The sequence below is a fragment of the Hemicordylus capensis genome, chromosome 2 (genome assembly GCF_027244095.1).
Source record: "Hemicordylus capensis ecotype Gifberg chromosome 2, rHemCap1.1.pri, whole genome shotgun sequence".
NCBI classification, from domain to species: domain Eukaryota; kingdom Metazoa; phylum Chordata; class Lepidosauria; order Squamata; family Cordylidae; genus Hemicordylus; species Hemicordylus capensis.
In genome coordinates, this window is record NC_069658.1 from 38,934,769 (window position 1) to 38,956,239 (window position 21,471).

A 21,471-nucleotide genomic window follows, 5' to 3' on the forward strand; every position below is an offset into this window, starting at 1 on the left:
TTTTCCTGTGGTCCTTCCCCTGATTTTCTGCTTACATTGGTTCATGAACAGCCAAGTGAAATTATTTAGCAGTGAACAGAGGACATTGGTCTGCTGCCTATTTCCTATAAGATACTGAGGGAATCCTCTATAATTGCACCAGCACCCAATCTTTCTTCTTTGACATACTCCAAAAAATTTTGGAGTATTTTCTAAGGCTCACTTCAAAGCCCTCCCTTTGGCATTACTGGAAGGTAGATTTCAAAGTATACCTATTTCACAGCGGCAGTGCCCTTGTGGCATTAGTGAGATCGAAACAATAGCTCATGTTCTTTTGCATTGCTTTTTCTATCAATATTTGAGATTTGATCTGACCATTATTAGCAAAATTCCCAGGACATTTGGACAATTTTAATGTTAAGTTTCTTTTATAGGATAGAGATTCCTATGTCATCTATAAAGTAGCTAAAAAATGGGAAGGGGGTTGCATCTAGGGCACATCATATGCTTGTCTAGTCAATATGAGGAACAATGATATAATCAACTATGGTCAATGATGTATGTATGATATGTATAAATGCATTTATTGTATTGCCTTGCTGGTCACTGAGTGTAATAAAGATTGATGACCTTTTTTTGGCCAAAGTGCCCCCCCCACCCTGAAAAAATAGTGAAGATCACTGCCATAAACAGTCAAGGGCCATGGATTGCAAAATTTTGATCATGCCTGCAGAAAGGGTATAATGAGCTCAAACATAGGTGGCCTCTGTCTGTTATACGCAGCTATTCGTAGCTGTAGATCCAAGGATGAGATATAGGATAAGATAGAGAGATGGGATGAGGGCAGTTCAGCGGCTAACAACTGAGTTCCAGAGGCAAGGATTACCTCAGGTCAGCAACTGGGTAATCAATTCAGAATGCATTTAGTGGCAAGCCACGGTCTTCATAGGGCTGGGTCACAATTTTCAAACCGGCACAATTTGCTGATAATTTGCAGGGGTGGGGTGGGGGATCTGTCACAGCTGAGGAACTTTTAGGGGACCCCAAAGCATTTCTTTGAAATTCACCATGGGGAAAATTCCCTGTGGTGGGGAGAGGAGGTGTGCAGTAGTATTTCCTGCTTTAACATTTTCCCCCCTTCATGAACTCTGTGAGCAGCGATCACAGCGTTAATCACCACCTTTGTCAACTGTGCAGCTGGATTATTTCCTGATGCATTATGGGAAGGAAAATGGCATCTGTTGGGTGACAAAGCTGGTGCTTATGCTGTACCTGTTGCCCACAGAGCTCTTAAAGAAAAAAATGGTTAAAGCAAGAAACATTACTGTGCACCTCTGCCCACCGCCTCAGGTAGGCCTTCACAAAAGTCAAAGTTGGGGGGGAGGGGGGTGTTCTCCCCATGTTCCCCAATGATATATCTGCTGATATTTCAGCAAATTGAGGGGGGTTGAAAACTGTTCAAGTAAGGAACACTACTTTAAGGCGTGGGAAGTGCAGAAAGTTTCAGCCTTAAGTAAAGAAAGCTTACCCCACTCTACCATGCCCAAATCAAACAGGGGACCTGTCCAAAACACTGAAGTGGTCCCCGCATCAAAACAGGACTGCTTTGCATAATATAAAGTATTTTAGGGGTACCGGATCAGGAAGGGGCAGAGGGGGTGTAGATTCAGTGATGTAGATGTGGTAGACTGTAAGACAGGGTAGAATCTAGCAAAATCCCTTATTACAACTGATAGTTTGTCCCTCTTCTTTTAGCTGTCTTTCCATCTTTGAAAAATTCTCTATCCCTTCATATCTATATATTTATTTCTCTAAGATGTACCCTTGGTTAATCCCACATGTGGCAGTTCTCACGAGAGTTTGTGAGCTGTTGCCTGGATAGCCACAGGTGGGGGGGGGGATGGCGGCCGGCGGCAGCCAGTGAGAGGAAGCAGTGGGCTGTCTGCTGGAAGGAGGTGGGCCAGCCGGCCGCCGGGAGCAAGCAGCAGGCCGGCCGCAGGGAGGGGGTGGTGGGCCGTCTGCCAGAAGGAGGTGGCAGACTGGCTGGCAGGCTGCCGGGAGCAAGCAGCGGGCTGTCCAGATGATCCAGCACTTTCCCTACGCACAACAATAAGTACAACTTTTCTATGTGCTTCAGTGAGTACTCAAAACATGAACACTGTGTGTGTCCATCTGCTTGACCCATGGCCCTCGCGTAAACCACGCACACCAGGCACTAACGTATGTCATCACACCATGATGTCAGCCAGCCAGATTTCCATCACTGGCCAACATGGGCAGCTTAGTGGGTCCAGGGTGAGGGTGAATGGTGGGGGCTGCTGCTGTGCGTACCTGGCCAGCAGGTTCCCAGTTTTTTAAAAAAACAATTGGTGGGCATTTCTTTTTTTAACACGGGTACCTTGAAAGATTGTTATGCCATGGATAAACTCAAGATTCAACTCCATGAAAAGCAATTTAAAGAGCATCTGTTGTGGTTACGTTTTCATATCCCATAGCCACTGTAGCAATGAAATAAATACATGTCAAGCAGCCAGATTTACCTTAAGCAAAGGAATTTGTTGTTTTGGCATGCATAACAGATATATTTTTGCCCCGGCTCAGGAGTGGGGCATCCTACTCTTAGAGAATGGGGAAGACTAGAGCCTTGTTCAGACATTATGTTGTGCCTGTGTTCAGATTTCTGAACACTAGTACAGGTTTCTGTGTGAACGGCTATACCTGCAGACATTTTAATAGTGAACCTGGGTACAGGCCCCTTCAAATGCAAGATACAGAAATGAAAGCCCTATTCAGACGTTCTTTTTAAAATGCTGTACTCGCATACAGCATGTGACATTTTGTGTTTTGTGTTGGTTGTTGCATGTGTTATTTATACAAGTGTAATAGTTATTCTATAGAACAGAGGATAACCAGTCTGTGCAGGATGATTGGTAGTAGGACTAGAGAGATCCCTGCAGGAGAGACCAGGAAACCCTGCCTCTAGAATGCAGTGAGAAGCAGACAGAGTCAGTAAAGGCAGTTAAAGTCAGTTGAGGACAGTTTATCGGTGAATGAAGGAAGTGATCCACGGGCTTGATGAGTTTGGGTTTCTGAACAAGGAGGATTAGGAACACAGGAAGCTGCCACATACTGAGTCAGACCATTGGTCTATCTAGCTCAGTATTGTCTTCACAGACTGGCAGCGGCTTCTCCAAGGTTGCAGGCAGGAATCTCTCTGAGAGAGATCCTCCAATCTTGGAGCAGCCAGGGAGGGACCTTGAAACCTTCTGCTCTTCCCAGAGCGGCTCCATCCCCTGAGGGGAATATCTTACAGTGCTCACACTTCTTTTCTCCCATTCATATGCAACCAGAGAAGAGCCTGGTTAGCTAAGGGGACAAGTCATGCTTGCTACCACAAGACCCGGTCTCCTCACTAGATCAGCTCTCCTCATTAGCTCCTATTCAGGGGGAAACCCCAACAGACCTCAGGGGAGAGGCTGTGCAGTAACCCTGAAACAAGCAAGATACTTAAACCCCAGCGTGGAGAAAGGCTGACAACATCGATGGAAGCTGTGTCATCTTCTTGTACCCACTATGTTTCTGAACCTTTTGGACTTGAAACCAATACACTTCTGAACTACTTGCATTTGTAGCCACCATGCTAAAGAACTATCATTGAACCATAAAACCCTGTAGTTAGTTACTAACAATTCCTTACCCACACCATCAAAAGAAAGACCCGCCCCCCCCCCCCATGCTACTGCAAAGCAAAGAGGAGAAAGAAGTGGCTTTGTCTCAAGTTCTGCTATACAGAACTGGGTGGTGGCAGCTAAAAGGTACCCTGAAGTGTTTTGAGTTCCCTACGCATGTCAAAAGTGAGTCAGGTCAGGACTTCTGACCCATACCTCAGCAATCAAAAGTAGGGTCAGAAGTCCTGACCAGACCCACTGCTTCCTCTGCACTCATGAATACCGTGAGGTGATTCTCACGATCGCCAAAAAGCAGGCTAAGGGAGCCTAGCCTGCTTTTTGGCGATCGTCTGCTGCCACAGGAGCTGTGCGGCTCCCTGCAACAAACCGCCAAAACAACCCTTCCCCTTAGCCAAGGTTAACGGAGCAGGCGCTCCATTAACCTTGGCATTCTGCTAGTGTTTGGCCATGGAGCGTGGCAACACACAAGCAGACTCCTGACCAGGAGGCTGCAAGCAGCTTCCCAGGCTCGGGGGTCTCCCCAGGATGCCCTGCACACTCACACGGGGCATCCGGGAACTTCCGGGGGCCGTGCGGCTCCCAATCCCCTCAGCCCCCACCAGCCCTGTGACGGAGCTAGCAGTCATGTGGGCAGCCGATCCACTCAGGGCTGCAGGCTTGCTCGTCTGTGGGGAGAGTCGGCTAAGCCCGCTCTCTCCACCTAACCCCATCTGGTGAGTCTCACTGATCGTGAGACTCACCTCCCTGGCTTTCATCTGAAAGGGCAAACATCGTATCCATGCGGGCAAGTGATTCTGTGACTGGGAAAGATAATGTTCAACATAACCTGTGTACACTATACACTCATTGTACAAATGTTGAGCCTAACATGTGAATAAAGCTTCAGTACAGGAACCATCCCCAGGAAAAGCCTCAGAAAACACAGCCCTACCAGATATATCCTATTAAGCTCAAGGGACCAATGAGGTCTGTCTTCCCCTGAACGACCTGAGGAAATCGGTCATGGAGTGCTTGGTTGCTAATGAAAACATAGATATAGTGGGCATAACGGAAACCTGGTGGAATGGTGAGAACCAGTGGGACACTGTTATTCCTGGGTACAAACTCTACAGAAAGGACAGGGTGGGGTGAGGTAGAATAGCACTGTATATTAAAGAAGGGGTAGAATCCAATAAGCTAGAAAACCTAGGAGGACCAGAGTCACCCCACAGAATCATTATGGGTGACAATACAAGGGCTGAAAGTAAATGTGTTACTAGGGACATAGTATTGCCCACTGGATTAAGATGCTGAGAGTGACTTGGAGTTGGAGAAGCAAATCAGAGAGGTGTCAAAGACAAAGAGAGCTGTAAGAAAGAGGGACATCAATTACCCTCACATAGACTGGGCAATTTCATGTGTGGGTATTGACAGAGAGGCTGAATTTCTAGACATGGTAAACAACTGTGCTTTGAACAGTTGGTTGCGGAACCAACCAGAGAGAAGGCAACCTTCGACTTAACCCTGAATGGTGCCCAGGACCTGCTACGAAATGTCAAAGTTGTAGAACCATTGGGGAACAGTGACCATAGTGTGATCCAATTCAGCTTATATGCGAGTGAAGGACTGCCAAGGAAGTCCAACACAGATGCCTTGGACTTCAGAAGGGGAAAATGAGGGGACTGGTAAAAAGAAAGCTGAAAGGGAAAGTAAGGAGGGTCAAATCACTCCATAAAGCATCAAACTTATTCAAAACCACAATAATAGAAGCTCAGTTGGAATGTCTACCAAGAAGGAGGAAAGGTACCACCAAGTTCAGGAAGATGCCAGCGTGGCTAATAAGGCGAGTCAGCAAAGCTATAAAAGTGAAGAAGACTTGTTTCAGAAAATGGGAGTCCTGCCCAAATAAAGAGAACAGAAAGGAACATAAACTCTGGCAAAAGAAATGCAATGAGACAATAAGAGATGCAAAAAGAGAGTTTGAGGAGCATATAGATACAAGTGTCAAGGGGAATAAGAAAAACTTCTTTAAATATATCAGAAGAAGAAAACCTGCCAGGGAGGCAGTTGGACCATTAGATGAGGGCATTAAAGGGAGCATTAAGGAGGATAAAGAGATTGCAGAGAAGCTGAATGAGTTCTTTGCTTTTGTCTTCATGGCAGAGGATACTGACCATATACCTACTCTAGAACTGAGCTTCTCAGGCTTGGAGGCTGAAGAACTGGACCAATTTGAGGTAACGAGAGAGGATGTTCTTAACTGTCTTAAAAAAATTAAAAATTAACAAATCGCCAAGGCCAGATGGCATTCACCAAAGAGTTCTGAAGGAAATAAAATGTGAAATTATTGATCTCCTAACAAAAACATGTAACTTGTCCCTACAATCAGGCTCTGTACCAAAAAGCTGGAAAGTAGCTAAAGTAACTCCTTTTTTAAAAAAGATATATGGTGGGGGATGGGGGTGGGGTTCCAGAAAACTACAGGCCAGTTAGCTTAATTTCTGTGCCGGGTAAATTGATGGAAAGCATACTTAAGGACAATTTTTTTAACATATAGAAGAATAGGCCTTGCTGAAGGAGAAGCAGCATGGCTTAGGGATCATATACCAGGGTGGTTCGAAGGTTCAAATTCGAACTGAACCAGCCATCAGGTTCGAGCTGCAGGTTTGAATTTGAACTGAACCGGGGGGTGGTTCGGTTCAAACTGGTTAGGGCATCCAAAAATTGGAAGGATAGTAGCTGGCACCCAGGTGTACCTGCCACCCAAACCCCAAAGCAATCGGACACTCGTACGATTTTTTTATGAATTTTTGAAAATTATTTTTATTTTTTCTCATAGGGTATAATGGGACTCGAACCAGCCCATTATACCTTATTGTGGATCACCCATGGGTGCCAACAACCACCCAAACCCTGAAGCAATCGGAGAGTACTACAATTTTTTATGAATATTTGAAATATTTTCAATTATTTTTCTCATAGAGTATAATGGGACCAGAACCAGTCCATATCTCCTATTGTGGAGCACCTAGGGGCACAAAAGTGGGGTGTGTGGTAGATAGACAGGGGTGCCTACCACCCACAAAACCCCAAGGCAATTGGACACTCCTCTGATTATTGGTGAATTGTTAAAGTATTTTTGAATTCCTCATAGGGAATGATTAGGATTGCAGCAAATGTATAGCTTCACGTCGGGGGGGGGAGGGTGTCGTAGAGCAGAGTGTGGTGGGTGGTAGTTCCTAGGGTGGTCAAGGAAGCTATCAGAATTATTTGAAAGGAATTGGGCAAAAGGCTGATTTTTAAGTGATTTTTGAAGTTTATGTGTCTTTAAGGCTAGCAATTAGAGTGGATTCATGGTTTGTCATTGAAAATCTTATATGCTACCAAAGAATCTACACTCAGAATACTTCCGAAACAACAAAATCCAGTACCCCATGGGTTAGCAACCCATGGGGGTGGTTGGCACCCTCTTTGCACTAGACCACCACTCACTCTGGGCCACCCCAGCACCCCACAAGTGGCTTTAAGGTTTTTCTCCATAGGGAAGAATGGAGGTTTCAGCAGCCCCATAACTGCACTTGGGGGGTGCTGGGGTGGCCCAGAGAGAGGGTGCCAACCACCTCCATGGGTTGCTAACCCATGGGGTACTGGGTTTTGTTGTTTCAGAAGTATTCTGAGTGTAGATTCTTTGGTAGCATATAAGATTTTCAATGACAAACTATGAATCCACTCTCATTGCTAACCTTAAAGACACATAAACTTCAAAAATCACTTAAAAATCAGCCCTTTGCCCAATTCCTTTCAAATAATTCTGATAGCTACCTGGCCGCCCCTTGGGCACTACCACCCACCATACTCTGCTCTAGGCCACCCCTTTGCCCCCGATGTGAAGCTATACATTTGCTGACACCTCCATTCTTCTTTATGGAGAAAAACCTTAAAGTCGCGTAAACTTCAAATATCACTTAAAAATCAGCCTTTTGCCCAATTCCTTTCAAATAATTCTGATAGCTTCCTTGCCCACCCTGGGAATTACTACCCACCACACTCCACTCTAGGACACCCCTTTCTCCCTGAAGCTATACATTTGCTGCAATCCTCATTATTCTCTATGAGGAATTCCAAAATAATGTTAAAATTCACCAATAATCAGAGGAGTGTCTGATTGCCTTGGAGCTTTGTGGATAGTAGGCACCCCTGGTTATCTACCACCTACCCCAACTTTGTGCCCCTAGGTGCTCCACAATAGGGGATATGGGCTGGTTCGGGTCCTATTATACCCTATGAGAAAAATAATTAAAAATATTTCAAATATTCATAAAAAATCATAGGGGTGTCTGATTGCTTCGGGGTTTGCATGGTTGTTGGCACCCATGGGTGCTCCACAATAAGGAATAATGGGCTGGTTGGAGTCCCATTATATCCTATGAGGAAAAATAGAAATAATTTCCAAAAATTCATAAAAAATCGTATGAGTGTCCGATTGCTTTGGGGTTTGGGTGGCAGGTACCCCTGGGTGCCAGCTACCACCCTACCAATTTTTGGGTGTCTGAACCAGTTCAAATTCGAACCGAACCAGGGGGAGTTTCAAGCAAAACCAAAACCGAACCATCCCCTCCTGGTTCGAACCTGGTTCGAATTCGAACCAAACTGGGCAAACCGGTTTTGTGCACATCCCTAAGGCTTCTGCAAGGGCAAGTCTTGCCTCACTAACCTTCTGGAGTTTTTTGAGAGAGTCAACAGCAGTGTTTCCTCTAACAGGGATTCCCAGATGTTGATTACAGCTCACAAAATCCCCAAGCAAAAGCTATTGCAGCTGGAGATTCTGGGAGTTGTAGTCAACAACATCTGGGAATTCCTGTTAGAGGGAACACTGGTCAACAGGCATGTGGATAAAGGTGATCTGGTTGAAATGATATACTTGAACTTCCAAAAAGCTTTTGATAAAGTTCCCCACCAGAGGCTCTTGAGTAAACGTAGCAGTCATGGGATATGGGGATTAGGGGTGTGCAATTCGGATTTTCGGGTGATTCGGCTCGGACCCGAGCCGAATCACCCCCGTTCTGTTTTGTGCCCGAATCTGGGTCACCCGAATCACCCTTGATTCGGTTCGGATTCAGATTTAATCCGAATCCGAATCTGAATCGATTTGGGGGGGTAAAAAGGGGCCCAGGGGCAAAATTTTGGGGTGGGGTGGTAGTGCCCAATGGGTAGAGTCTACCACCCCAATTTCAGGGGGATTGGGCAAAGTCCTGATTTTTTGTGAATTTTTAAAGTTTTAGTGACTTTGGGGCAGTTCGGGGGCATAGCATGGGATTTGGGCAAAAGGAGTGGGGTGGGGTGGTAGTGCCTAATGGGTGCAGGCTACCACCCCAATTTCAGGGGGATTGGGCAAAGGGCTGATTTTTGGTAAATTTCTGAAAATTTCATGTCTTTGGGGCAGATTGGGGCATATTGGGGCAGAAAGTGGGGGCTGGGGCAGAATAGTGGGGTGGGGTGGTAGTGCCTAATGGGTGCAGGCTACCACCCCAATTTCAGGGGGTTTGGACAAAGGGGTGATTTTTTGAGAATTTTTGAAGTTTTGGTGACTTTGGGGCAGTTTGGGGGCAGAAAGTGGATCTGCCCCAAAATAGTGGGGTGGGGTGGTAGTGCCTCATGGGTGGAGGCTACCACACCAATTTCAGGGGGATTGGGCAGAGGGCTGATTTTTTGAGAATTTTTGAAGTTTGGGTGTCTTTGGGGCAGATTGGGGGCAGAAAGTGGATCTGCCCCAAAGGAGTGGGGTGGGCTGGTAGATAGTGCCTGATGGCTGGAGGCTACCACCCATCCCCAATTTAAGAGTGATTGGGCAGAGGGGTGAATTATGGTGAATTTATTTGTATGAGGTTTGTCTTCATAAGGTGAAGTGTGCTAAATTGATTACTTCCTCATATTATTCATAGTAAAGGAAAGTGTGAAAAAGTGAAAGTGGGGTCATGAGAGTTGTTTAATTGAAAAAAATCTCATTTGCTATGATAGAATGAGAATTCACACGGTGTGAATTCTCATTCTATCATAGCAAATGAGATTTTTTTCAATTAAACAACTCTCATGACCCCACTTTCACTTTTTCACACTTTCCTTTACTATGAATAATATGAGGAAGTAATCAATTTAGCACACTTCACCTTATGAAGACAAACCTCATACAAATAAATTCACCATAATTCACCCCTCTGCCCAATCACTCTTAAATTGGGGATGGGTGGTAGCCTCCAGCCATCAGGCACTATCTACCAGCCCACCCCACTCCTTTGGGGCAGATCCACTTTCTGCCCCCAATCTGCCCCAAAGACACCCAAACTTCAAAAATTCTCAAAAAATCAGCCCTCTGCCCAATCCCCCTGAAATTGGTGTGGTAGCCTCCACCCATGAGGCACTACCACCCCACCCCACTATTTTGGGGCAGATCCACTTTCTGCCCCCAAACTGCCCCAAAGTCACCAAAACTTCAAAAATTCTCAAAAAATCACCCCTTTGTCCAAACCCCCTGAAATTGGGGTGGTAGCCTGCACCCATTAGGCACTACCACCCCACCCCACTATTCTGCCCCAGCCCCCACTTTCTGCCCCAATATGCCCCAATCTGCCCCAAAGACATGAAATTTTCAGAAATTTACCAAAAATCAGCCCTTTGCCCAATCCCCCTGAAATTGGGGTGGTAGCCTGCACCCATTAGGCACTACCACCCCACCCCACTCCTTTTGCCCAAATCCCATGCTATGCCCCCGAACTGCCCCAAAGTCACTAAAACTTTAAAAAATCGCCAAAAATCAACCATGAACCGAATCACCCGAATTTTTTGTGCCCGAAATTCGGGTGATTTGGCTCGTGCCCGAAAAAATTCGGGGGGCATCAGGGGTGATTCGGTTCGGCCCCGAATCACCCGAAATTGTTCATTTCGGGCACAGATCGTTCTGTGCCCGAATTTTTTTGCACATCCCTAATGGGGATAGGTTCATGTATGGATTGGTAACTGGTTGAAGGACAGGAAACAGAGGGTGGGAATAAATGGACAGTTTTCACAATGAAGGGACGTAAGAAGTGGAGTCCCCCAGAGATCTGTACTTGGGCTGTCAGTAAATGACCAGGAGAAAGATCTTCAGGTCATGGTGGACAGTTCATTGAAAGTGTCAGTGTGCAGCAGATGTGAAACAGGCAAATTCTTTGCTAGGGATCATTAGGAAGGGGACTGGAAATAAAAATGCTAGTATGATAATGCCCTTATACAAATCTATGGTATGGCCACATTTGGTGTACTGCATACAGTTCTGATCATTATATCTTTGTAGACATTGTAGAACTGGAAATGGTGCAGAAGAGGGCAAATGAGACAATCAAGGACCTGAAGCAGCTTCCCTATGAGGCTAGGCTACAGCATCTGGGGCTTTTTGTTTGGAAAAGAGGCGACTACAGGGAGACACGTTAGAGCTGTATAAAATTATTCATGGAATAGAGAGAGTGAACAGAGATAAATTTTTTCTCCCTCCCTCACAACACTAGAACCAGGGATCATTCCATTTAACTGGAGGCCGGAAAATTTAGGACTGACAAAAGGAAGTACTTTTCCCCACAGCACATAATTAATCTATGGAATTCTCTGCCACAAGATGTTGTGATGACCACTAGCTTGGATGATTTTAAAAGGGGCTTAGAGAAATTTATGGAGGACAGATCTATTGATGGCTACTAGTCTGAGGGCTATAGGGCAACTCAAAGGCATGAAGCCTCTCAATACCAGTTGCCGGGGAGAAACAGCAGGAGAGAGGGCATGCCCTCACCTCTTCCCTTTGGACTTATCAGAGGCATCTGGTCGGCCACTGTGTGAAACAGAATGGTGGACTAGATAGGCCTTCAGCATCATCCAGCAGAGCTGTTCTTATGTTTTTATGTCCCTTGCCTCTGACTCCTCTTCGGAACCTTTGGCCCTGCCTTCTGCCCCACTACTTCCGGAGTTGCAAGGGGCTCTCCTGCTCCATTGCAGCCAGTATCTGAGAAACAGAACACATCATCTTTGAACACTCACAGTGGGCAAAATCCTGACTATGTTAATCATCATGACTAAGCACCACTGACACCATGAGACTAGAAGAGACCAGGAGAGCTGGTCTTGTGGTAGCAAACATGACTTGTCCTCTTAGCTAAGCAGGGTCCACTCTAGTTGCATATGAATGGGAGAGACTAGAAGTGTGAGCACTGTAGGATATTCCACTCCAGGGATGGAGCTGCTCTGGAAAGAGCAGAAGGTTTCATGTTCCCTCCCTGGCATCTCCAAGATAGGGCTGAGAGAGATTCCTGCCTGCAACCTTGAGAAGCCGCTGCCAGTCTGTGAACACAGTACTGCACTAGATAGACCAATGGTCTGACTCAGTATATGGCAGCTTCCTATGTTCCTAGTTAATCATGACTAATAGGTCCCATTAATTTCAATGGCACTTAGCCATGACTTAGTCTAGATCTTGTCCAGTGTCTTCTGAGGAGGGAGAACTGAAAACAGCAACCTGACTGTAGGACTAGTTAATCTAGCAGCTGGCTTCAGATACATGCTGGAGCAACACCCTAGCTTGTTGTTCTTGGTGCACTGCATCCAGCCTGTATCTACCCAGCTCCACAGTGAGCTGTCCTTATCAAATCCTTCTTCTGCCTGGACTCCTACCAGCCTTCCAGTGGCAGCCCGCGAACGCGCCTCTGGGGGGGCGGGGGGAGGCACCTTTAAGAGTAAATTAATTCGATGCTCACCTCCACCGCCGTGGCCCCTGAATGCTGTTTGGAGCTGCAATGTGCTGCCCAGCAGCCCCTACAGCAGGGAAGCACCTCTGTCACTCACCTGGCTGCTGGCAGGGGCTCGGCTCCATGGAAGCCAGGTGAGTGGCGGAGGCGCTTTCCCGCCGTAGAGGCTGCTGGGCAGCACGTTGTGGTTCCGAACAGCATTCAGGGGCCACAGTGGCAGTGAGCACCACATTAATTTACTTTTAAAGGTACCTCCCACCCACCCGGAGGCACGTCCACAGGCCACCCCTGCAGCCTTCACCAGTATTCCCTGCAGGCCCCAGAATGGAACAGGATAATAGTCTCATTTAATTGTTTATAACCATCAACTTAATGTATAGAACCAGTAAACTACAGTCTGAAACATGGAGGGACAACCTCCGCTAATACTTCCTTCTCATCCATACAGGCCTCTTTGCTGTCAATATCCCTACAATGCAAAACTAAAGGCTTTTTGTTCTTTGTTCTAGCAAGATGTCTTCTATCATACCTTATCTAACTCTGGTATGATTTCATCATTTCACATTCTTTAGTTCAAATGAAATAGTGCATTGATCTGTACTAAGCAGATAACCTAAGTATTCAGTACCTACAAGGAAAGCAGGCAGCTCCCATCCCTCATGCCTTGATTTATGCAATTGTTCATATTTCTGTCATTCCATGAGTCATGCAGTAAAAAGCAACAGCAGTTATTTATCACAGAGCAAGGCAGATAGTTTTCTTTGTCAGATACAGGAACTATGGAAGGGATGCCAAATCACTTCTTTGAAAATGAGAGACACCTTGGAGCTGCAAGGTTTGAAATAAGAAACTTCCATTATCTTCTCTGGACGTGTCCACTGCCTTATGCATTACCTGCCAATTTATGCAATCATCAGTATAAAGCAATAATTGTTTGTTTTTTTAAAAAACTGGATCATTGTATTCTGCAGATGGGAAATGGAATATCTGAATGATATTCCACCCACCCACCCCCCAAAAGCATTAAAGTTTACCCCCGACATGTTGGCTTTCCTATGTGAAGGGAGAATTTTTATGTGGAGGAGAACTCAGCCTATGAAATGCATCCTAAAAGATTCTGGATTAAAATACACCATCTTAATAATAAAAACACCCCTTAAAACATGGACAATATGCTTCCTTTCAAACACACACATACACACACACACGCTCCAAATACATAGGTTCCAGCAATGGTGTGATAATTTTAGAGCAAGTGAAGAAGAGCTCTGTGTCCTGGTCCCAAGTTTTTCCACCTCTACAAAAGTAATAGAAATTTCATGTAAAGCTCAGTAAGTGAGATGATATATTTCTCCCATACTCCTTAATGTGCATCTTTGCAACTAAGCAGCGGCTTTATCACCAGCAACAGAAAAAATGGCTTAATAAAAGCAGAATCCACTGTGTTCTTTGTAAGTTATACCGGCACACGAGTGCACAAAAGAAAATTTCATCTCCCGTACTCAAGCCTAGCAGCATGATTGACAACGACAAGAAGGTCTTAAACTAAGAAGCACTGAGAGTTTGCAAGTCACAGCACAATGAAAACCGATTGTTTCTCAGCCTTGAAACTGTATCACTCACTCCCTGGGCTCTGACATCAGTAGCTGTGACTCCCAAGGTGCAGAATAATGAGGAACACTAGACCTTGAATTTCAGAATGCAATGTATGCACATTTTACTATTTAAACATGGTATGAATATATATCAAAAAGCACTCTCTTAAGAAACAAAAATATGTAGAAAGTGACTTTTAAAATAGTTTTGAAACTCCGTGTGCACTCAGATGCACAAACAGATCCCTTGCATACATGAGCTGCCCTCTTCAAGTCAATGGCTGAGGCAGAGGGACTCTGGATTAAAACAGCCATGATATGGGAAATCCATGAATAGGATCTCTCACATTTTCAAAAATGTTCATAGCAGCTATTAGTCCCCTCCCCAGTTTGAATTGGAATCTTGGCGATTAAGGGGAGACATAATAGAGGTCTATAAAATTATGCATGGTGTGGAAGGAGTGGACAAGGAGATGTTCTTCTCCCTCTCTAGAACTAGGGGTGTTCACAGAACCAGTTTGCCGGTTCGGTTCAAATCCGGATTGGATTCAAACTGAGCTGAATCAAGATGGCTTGCACATCCCTAACTAGAACCAGGGGTCATCCCATGAAACTGATTTCCAGGAAATTTAGGACCAACAAACGGAGTACTTCTTCACACAGAACATAATTAATCTATCAAATTCTCTGCCATGGGATATGGTGATGGCCACCAGCCTGGATGGCTCTAAAAGGGGCTTAGACAAATAAATGGAGATCTATCAGTGGCTACTAGTCCTGATTGCTATGGACTATCTCTGTGTGCACAGGCAGGGTGTCTCCAAATACCAGTTTCAGGGGAGCAGCAGCAGGAACGGTGGCATGCCTTTTCGGTTCTTCCCTGTGGGCTTCGCAGAGGCATCTGGTGGGTGCTTTGGAGCTTATCTAGACTAGATAAGTTTTGGGCCTGATCCACTAAGACTCTTCTTATGTTCTAATTCACTGGGTGAAGGGGATTAACTTTGTCCCCAATGCTATTATCTAAATTAACTTCCACCACTCCCAAAAGCTGTTCTGTTGAACAAAACATGGAAGTATCTCACAATACCTCTATACTTTGCCCTCACTGTAAATAGCAGCCTGGGGGATTTTAATCATGGAGGAGAGCTGGTCTTGTGGTAGCAAGCATGACTTGTCCCCTTAGCTAAGCAGGGTCTGCCCTGGTTGCATATGAATGGGAGACTAGAAGTATGAGGACTGTAAGCTATCCCCCTCAGGGGATGGAGCTGCTCTGGGAAGAGCAGAAGGTTTCATGTTCCCTCCCGGGCATTTCCAAGATAGGGCTGGGAGAGGTTCCTGCTTGCAACCTTGGAGAAGCCGTTGCCAGTCTGTGTAGACAATACTGAGCTAGATGGACCTATGGTCTGACTCAGTATATGGCAGCTTTCTATGTTCCTATCCCCAATCAGGTCACCCTGAAAACAGATGAAATTGATTCCTCATATTTGCCACTTGGAAATTTGCAGGAGAAAATGGAAGAGGTATTTAAATCAACTGAATCCTTATAACAGCCCAAAGGTATGTAGGGGAGTGGGGGCTGAGAGGGAGTGGCTTGCCTAGGGCCACCTACTGCATTCATTCATGGCAGAGGAGATATTTGAACTGGGCATGGTGGTGGTGATTTGTAACATAGGCTGCAATCCTATTCATACTTACTTGGGACTAAGACCCATTGAACACAATGGAACTTACTTTCAAGTAAACATCACAGGATTGCACTTAACCATTAAACTAGCTCTCTCTCTGGTAAGTTAAAGTAAATCCTTTTTATATTTTTGTGTAAAGAAACTCTTAGCATTTTCTTCCAAATCACTGATTAAAATTGTGCATTTCAAAAAGTTATTTCTTCTTCCCGGGGGAATTGCATAATGATTTCAAATTTGGAAAGTTCTTCTTTGGTTTTTAGTACCTAATTCATTTCCCCTTGACATATATTCATTTTGCTTTCTTTGCAAGTCACAGGACGGAAACAAAATAAGGATTATTTTGCTTATTTTGATGTACTGTTTGATCTTTTAATTAACTGGGAGAGGGGGTTAACAAAAACTACATCAAAATAAGCAAAATAATCCTCCAATATCAAGCCCTCTCTTACTCCAGTACAAAAATAACTACCAAATTTCCAACAAGTAAAACTACCAATTTCTAGCAAATATAAAAACCACATATGGTGCATTCCCAAAGCCAACTGAATCCTGTGGGGCATATTCTCAGGTAAGTGTACATAAGACTGAAGCCTCAATGTATCTTTCTAGGTCACTCATCTTTTATCTGTCACTTTCCCCTTGTACAACCAGAGAGGTTCGACTGCAGTTGCCAACAGCCCCTCTGGTGTCTACTCACTGATGGGCCTTCTCTGTTGCTGCCCAGAGACCCTGGAATGCGCTCCCTACTGAAATAAGAGCTTCCCCATCTCTAACCACTTTTTTAAAGTCTCTGAAGACTTCACTCAAGCTTTTTAACTCGATGGTGGTTTAAAATTTTTTTAAGGTTTTTATTTTTAATCTGTGTTTTATTATTGATTGGTTGATTGATTGATTTGATTTATATACCGCCCTTCCAAAAATGGCTCTTCTTGTAATCTTGTTGTAAACTGCCCAGATACAGAAGTTTAAGGTGGTATATCAATTAAAAAAATAATAATAATAAACACAATTGAAATCATAGCTGCATTTTTAAAAAAGCAGGCTGGGTGAAATATATGTGCGTAAAAGAAACAGAGGGCACACATACACACACCAAAGGAAAAGGGGGACCAGAAAGAGCAGAAAGGAAGGCGTCACAGTGACTGAGTTGGCATATCAGCAGCCATATGCCAAGTCAAAACACACAAAAAATGAATCCCAGATTGTCCCCCCAACTCCCCCGCAATGATTGTAAAGCTTGTCTTCTATTGTAACAATTGTCATTGTTAGGTGACCTTTGCATTTCTAAGCTTTTTTGCTTCTGAATTGAGGAATCCTTTGATTTTAGCTTTAACTGAGCAAAGAGGGTTATTTCTTTAAAAAGGTTATGAAGAGCAAACTGAGGATCCAAAGGCAAGCACCTTTGAGAAACAAAAAGGATATATCAGTGTTCAGCAAATTCCACAGAAAACACTGAAAAATGCATAATCTAAGCAAAGTATTAGAACATTTTTAAAACAAAGTAAATCAACCTGGGTAGCTTTTCCTTCTATCTTGCTTCCACACAATCACTTATCCCTCCTCCTACCTAGTTGTTTGCACCCACACAACCGGGAACTGGGAGCACAAAAAGCTCCCAAACCTGGGTAGAACACCGTTTTCGCTTGTGTGAATGACCTCACTGGCTCTTATGTAAATAAAAAATGTGAGCAAGCAAAGAAGAAATAGTTAAATAAAGTTTAGCTTAGTCAAGTCTAGAGAAAAATCCAATGAAGACTTGAACTCAAGTTTTAATAAAAACAATAATATTGAAAGAGCACAAAGGCAGGATAGCTGAGGGAAGGAGTGCGTGGCAATGCAAATTACCACATCTGAGGTTGAAGTGCATAATATACACAAGTGAAGAGGACTGGATAATTTCCATCTGAGAATACTGAAGCAACTGGCACAAAGAAATTGAAAGCTCAATAGCGAAGGGGTTTAATGAGTTTGAGATGGTACCTTGTGACTAGAAAATAGCTAATAATCCTCCTACATTTGAGGAAGGAAATAAAAGTTGCCCAGGAAACGCAAGGCCTGTTAAACTGTCCAGAATGGAATATATGGCTTCGTAGCACTAGCTGAAGATAAGAACAACTTAAAACCTAGAGGAAAGTGGAATGAAAGGCCATATTAATTTACTGAAAGAAAAAATTCTGACTGTTTTGATATATATATGACAGAGGATAAACTGATAACTTTCAAATCCAGAATGTCAAGCACTTAATCTGGTTTAAAGCATTTCAGTAAAACAGTAAATATAGTCATGCCAATCCAACAAGAGAGATCCATGCATGTAAACAACCATTTATTTATCATATTTATTAACTGCTGTTAAGGATGTTCTTCAGCCGGTTCAGTTTGAATCCAGATGGGATTTGAACCGGCCCAGTCCAGGCTCGATTAAACCAGGTCCAGTTCGGCCATCAAGCCGGCTGAGCTGGCTCATGGGCCAGTTGGGGGATATACTTGTAAAGGGGAATCTGGCTAAGATTCCCCTTTACAAGTAAAGGGTGTATTCCCTAGACTAAGAATGCAGGGAGGTGGCAAAAGTGGAATATTTACCTTTAGTTTCCTGCTGGCGGTGACAGTGGAGTCAGCTGCAGTGGTGGCCAAGGCGGCAATATTGGTGGTGGTGGTGGCTCTTCCAACACCCCCACCCCCCACCCCCACTGGCCTTCTGCTATAAGTCAGAACCCATTATCTTAGCAAGCTGCAGTATATAGCCTTGTTAGTTATAACTGTAGCAGTATCACACTGGTAGTTCATACTGTAAGTGTACTTTGATAATGAGGTTTCTCCCGGGACAAACATGTTTTTTGTTTGGGTTCCCAGCCTCAAGGAGAGACCCACAAGATCCCATTCCCCCACCCATCCTCCTCCTCTTCCTTTCCCCTCCAGCTCCATCTACCAAAGGCTTGCAAGAGTTCAAGTTCCCTCTCACTAGAGTTCCATCAAGATCTGGGATCTCTACCTCAGAGGGAGGGGGAGGAAGGGGCGGGGCAATGGGATTTTTGCAGGCCTGCCTGTGAGGCTGGGAACCCAAATGAAATCTATGGCTGTCCCAGGAGAAATGGGGCATTTGGCAGGTATGCCAACATTCAGTTATCAAAGAACATGAACTACTACCAATGTGATACTGTTACAGTTATATCCAACAAGGCTATATACTGTATCTTGCTAAGATAATGAGTAAAGTTGTGCCGTCAAGTCGGTGTCAACTCCTGGCAACCACAGAGCCCTGTGGTTCTCTTTGGTAGAATAGAAGAGGGGTTTACCATTGCCATCTCCCACACAGTATGAGATGATGCCTTTCAGCATCTTCCTATATCGCTGCTGCCTGATATAGGTGTTTCCCATAGTCTTACCGGAGGAGATTTGAACCAGTAACCTCTTGCTCCCTAGGCAAGTTACTTCCCCACTGCGCCATTAGGTGGCTTAAGATAATGGGTGGGTTTAAGACTTACTGCAGAACCTTGGCTTACCAAGCTTCACATGACCTCCCTCAGCCCTGGGAGTGCACGCTCCCTCCTCCCATCCCCATGCAAATGTCTACTTATTTTCTAAGTTCGGATAAGTGGAGATTGGCTGCAATGTCCAAACGCCCCATTTTTGGCTTATTCTCAGGTATTTTTTTCAGAGAACCTGAGATCTACACACACGGGAGGAAACTAGTTACAGATCTTGGGTTCTCTGAAGAAATAATAAAGAAAATAAGAAATAAAAAATACTTAAGAATAAGCTAAGATTGGTAGGTTCAGATGTTGCAGTCAATCTCAACTTACCCTAATGTAGAAAGGAAGTAGATGCATGGGTGGGGATGTGGGGTGTGGGGGAGAACATACTCCCAGGGCTGAGGGTCATCTTATGGAGCTCAGTTTCAACTGAGGCCCCACGGTACATCTGAACCGGCCCAACACCACAAATGCAGAGCATCAAAGAAAAATGAATTTTTTAAAGGCCTAAATATGGACCTCATATAATAAGGGGTTCATTTGCATATTATCCCTGATGTGTGTGCGTGCAGGGGGACGGGACCTCTGTGAGACTGAATCCAAAAGATATAACACCAATGTACGTTATAGCTCCATAATTTTACTGCTATTGCCTTGATTCTCAAGCCAACACACAATTTCAGAAATGTCAAAGTTGTTATTTAGTGCTGAAAATCAACCTCAGAATTAAACATCCACTCTAAATGCCAGTTGCAGGGGAGTAACAGCAGGAGAGAGGGCATGGCCTCAGCGCTTGCCTGTGGGCTTCCCAGAGGCATCTGGTGGGCCACTGGGCGAAACAGGATGCTGGACTAGAGAGGCCTTGGGCCTGATCCAGTAAGTAGGGATGGGTCCGGACCGGTCCGGAGGCCATTCTAAAGGCCTCCAGACTGTCCAGACCGGTCCTGACCTGGCCGGTTTGGTTCAGATGGTGGGGGTTCCTTTAAGGGCGGGGGAGGGTTTACTTACCCCTCCCGCCGCTTCCCCCCCCCCAGCTCTCGTATTTCTTGTAATAATTGGGGCGGCAGGATACCTCCCTGCCGCCCCTTCTCCCTCTTCAATGCAAAAGGCTCCGGCAAGCCTTTTGCGCACGCGCATGTCGCACGTGAGCTTCATGTCTCCCCGACGCACGTATCCTGCCACCCCAATTATTACAAGAAATACGAGCGCTGGAGGGGGGAAAGAGGCGGGAGGGGTAAGTAAACCCTCCCCCGCCCTTAAAGGAACCCACCACACAGTGCCGGACCGCAGCCTTGCGGTTCCATGCACACCCCTACCAGTAAGGCGGTTCAGAACTGAAATTTGAAATCAATATTCTGGATACAAGTCTTTTGATTAATGTAATGAACGCATGCAATAGTTGAGATCCTGACAAAGTGCCAGCGTGGCACTACAGCATTCCAGACTAAGGATGCACCAGCACATGGGTTGGGGGTGGGGATGATCTTCCCTTCCTTCCACAGCTGCCTGAGCCACCTGAAAATATGTACCTGTGTCTGAATCGGTTCAAGAAATAATCTGATCTGATCCTTTGGTCTGAGCGCAGCTCTGTCTATAGAACGGTCGAGGGTGTCATTGGCCTTGAGCCACCTGACCCTTCCTGAGCTAGTAGCTGTAAGGCCGTCATCTGCTGTGGTGGTGGTGCCTATCCGTGGCAGAGAACAGGCCACCAGAAGTTCTTCTGGCAAATTGCTACAGCACAGAAAACAAGGTACTGAAGCCCAGCCACCAGATCCTCCAGTACTTTATAATCTCACTCACCACTTCATCTGCACCCAAAGCAAAAAGGTGCACCTTGCGATAAATTCCCAGACAGCAGACCACCCAAACACTCTGAACTGACCCGTAGCACTGTGTCCTCATTAATTAGGGCTCTTTGCCCAAGATCAAGCCTATTGAATGTGCTGCTTTGTATAATAGGAGAGCATGGTTGAAACTATAAGAGCATGTGGGAAGAACCAGAAGAAATATTTGTATCCTGTTTCCTTTCACGTTTTATATTGATTGTCATTTTGCTTGCTGATTGTGACAATGTACATGTGAATCTCTAAAAGGAAATTTCAAGCTGTTTAGTGTTAGACAGAACAAGATTTTAATGAGAGCAGAAATATGCTGGATGATGCTGAAACACTCAGACAGTAATGACTCAGGCAATTTTAAGGTTTCCATGGAAAAATAGGGAATTGGTTGCTTTTATGGTATTTAATTACAAGCTCTGGGCCATTAGCTCATAAACATCTCTATAATTCTTCCGTTTGTACCTA

General features: G+C 44.9%; 2 protein-coding genes across 15 annotated transcripts in view; one reads left to right on the forward strand and one right to left on the reverse strand.

Annotated features, from left to right (window-relative positions):
• The window catches only part of PDE4D (phosphodiesterase 4D), a 990,732-nt gene that overhangs the window by 697,898 nt on the left and 271,363 nt on the right, over positions 1-21,471 (reverse strand). The window lies entirely within an intron of this gene.
• LOC128342544 (uncharacterized) overlaps positions 1,988-21,471 on the forward strand; it is a 33,036-nt gene continuing 13,552 nt past the window's right edge. For 5 of the 7 annotated variants that reach the window (XM_053289948.1, XM_053289949.1, XM_053289945.1 and 2 more), the window contains exons 1-2: positions 4,526-5,884; positions 15,459-15,530. In XM_053289948.1, coding sequence (XP_053145923.1) covers positions 5,321-5,884; positions 15,459-15,530 — 636 coding nt within the window. In that variant the 5' untranslated portion in view covers positions 4,526-5,320. Of the gene's footprint in view, positions 2,116-4,525; positions 5,885-15,458; positions 15,531-21,471 lie in introns of those variants that run through there. The other 2 variants (XM_053289951.1, XM_053289950.1) reach the window with 2 other exon arrangements.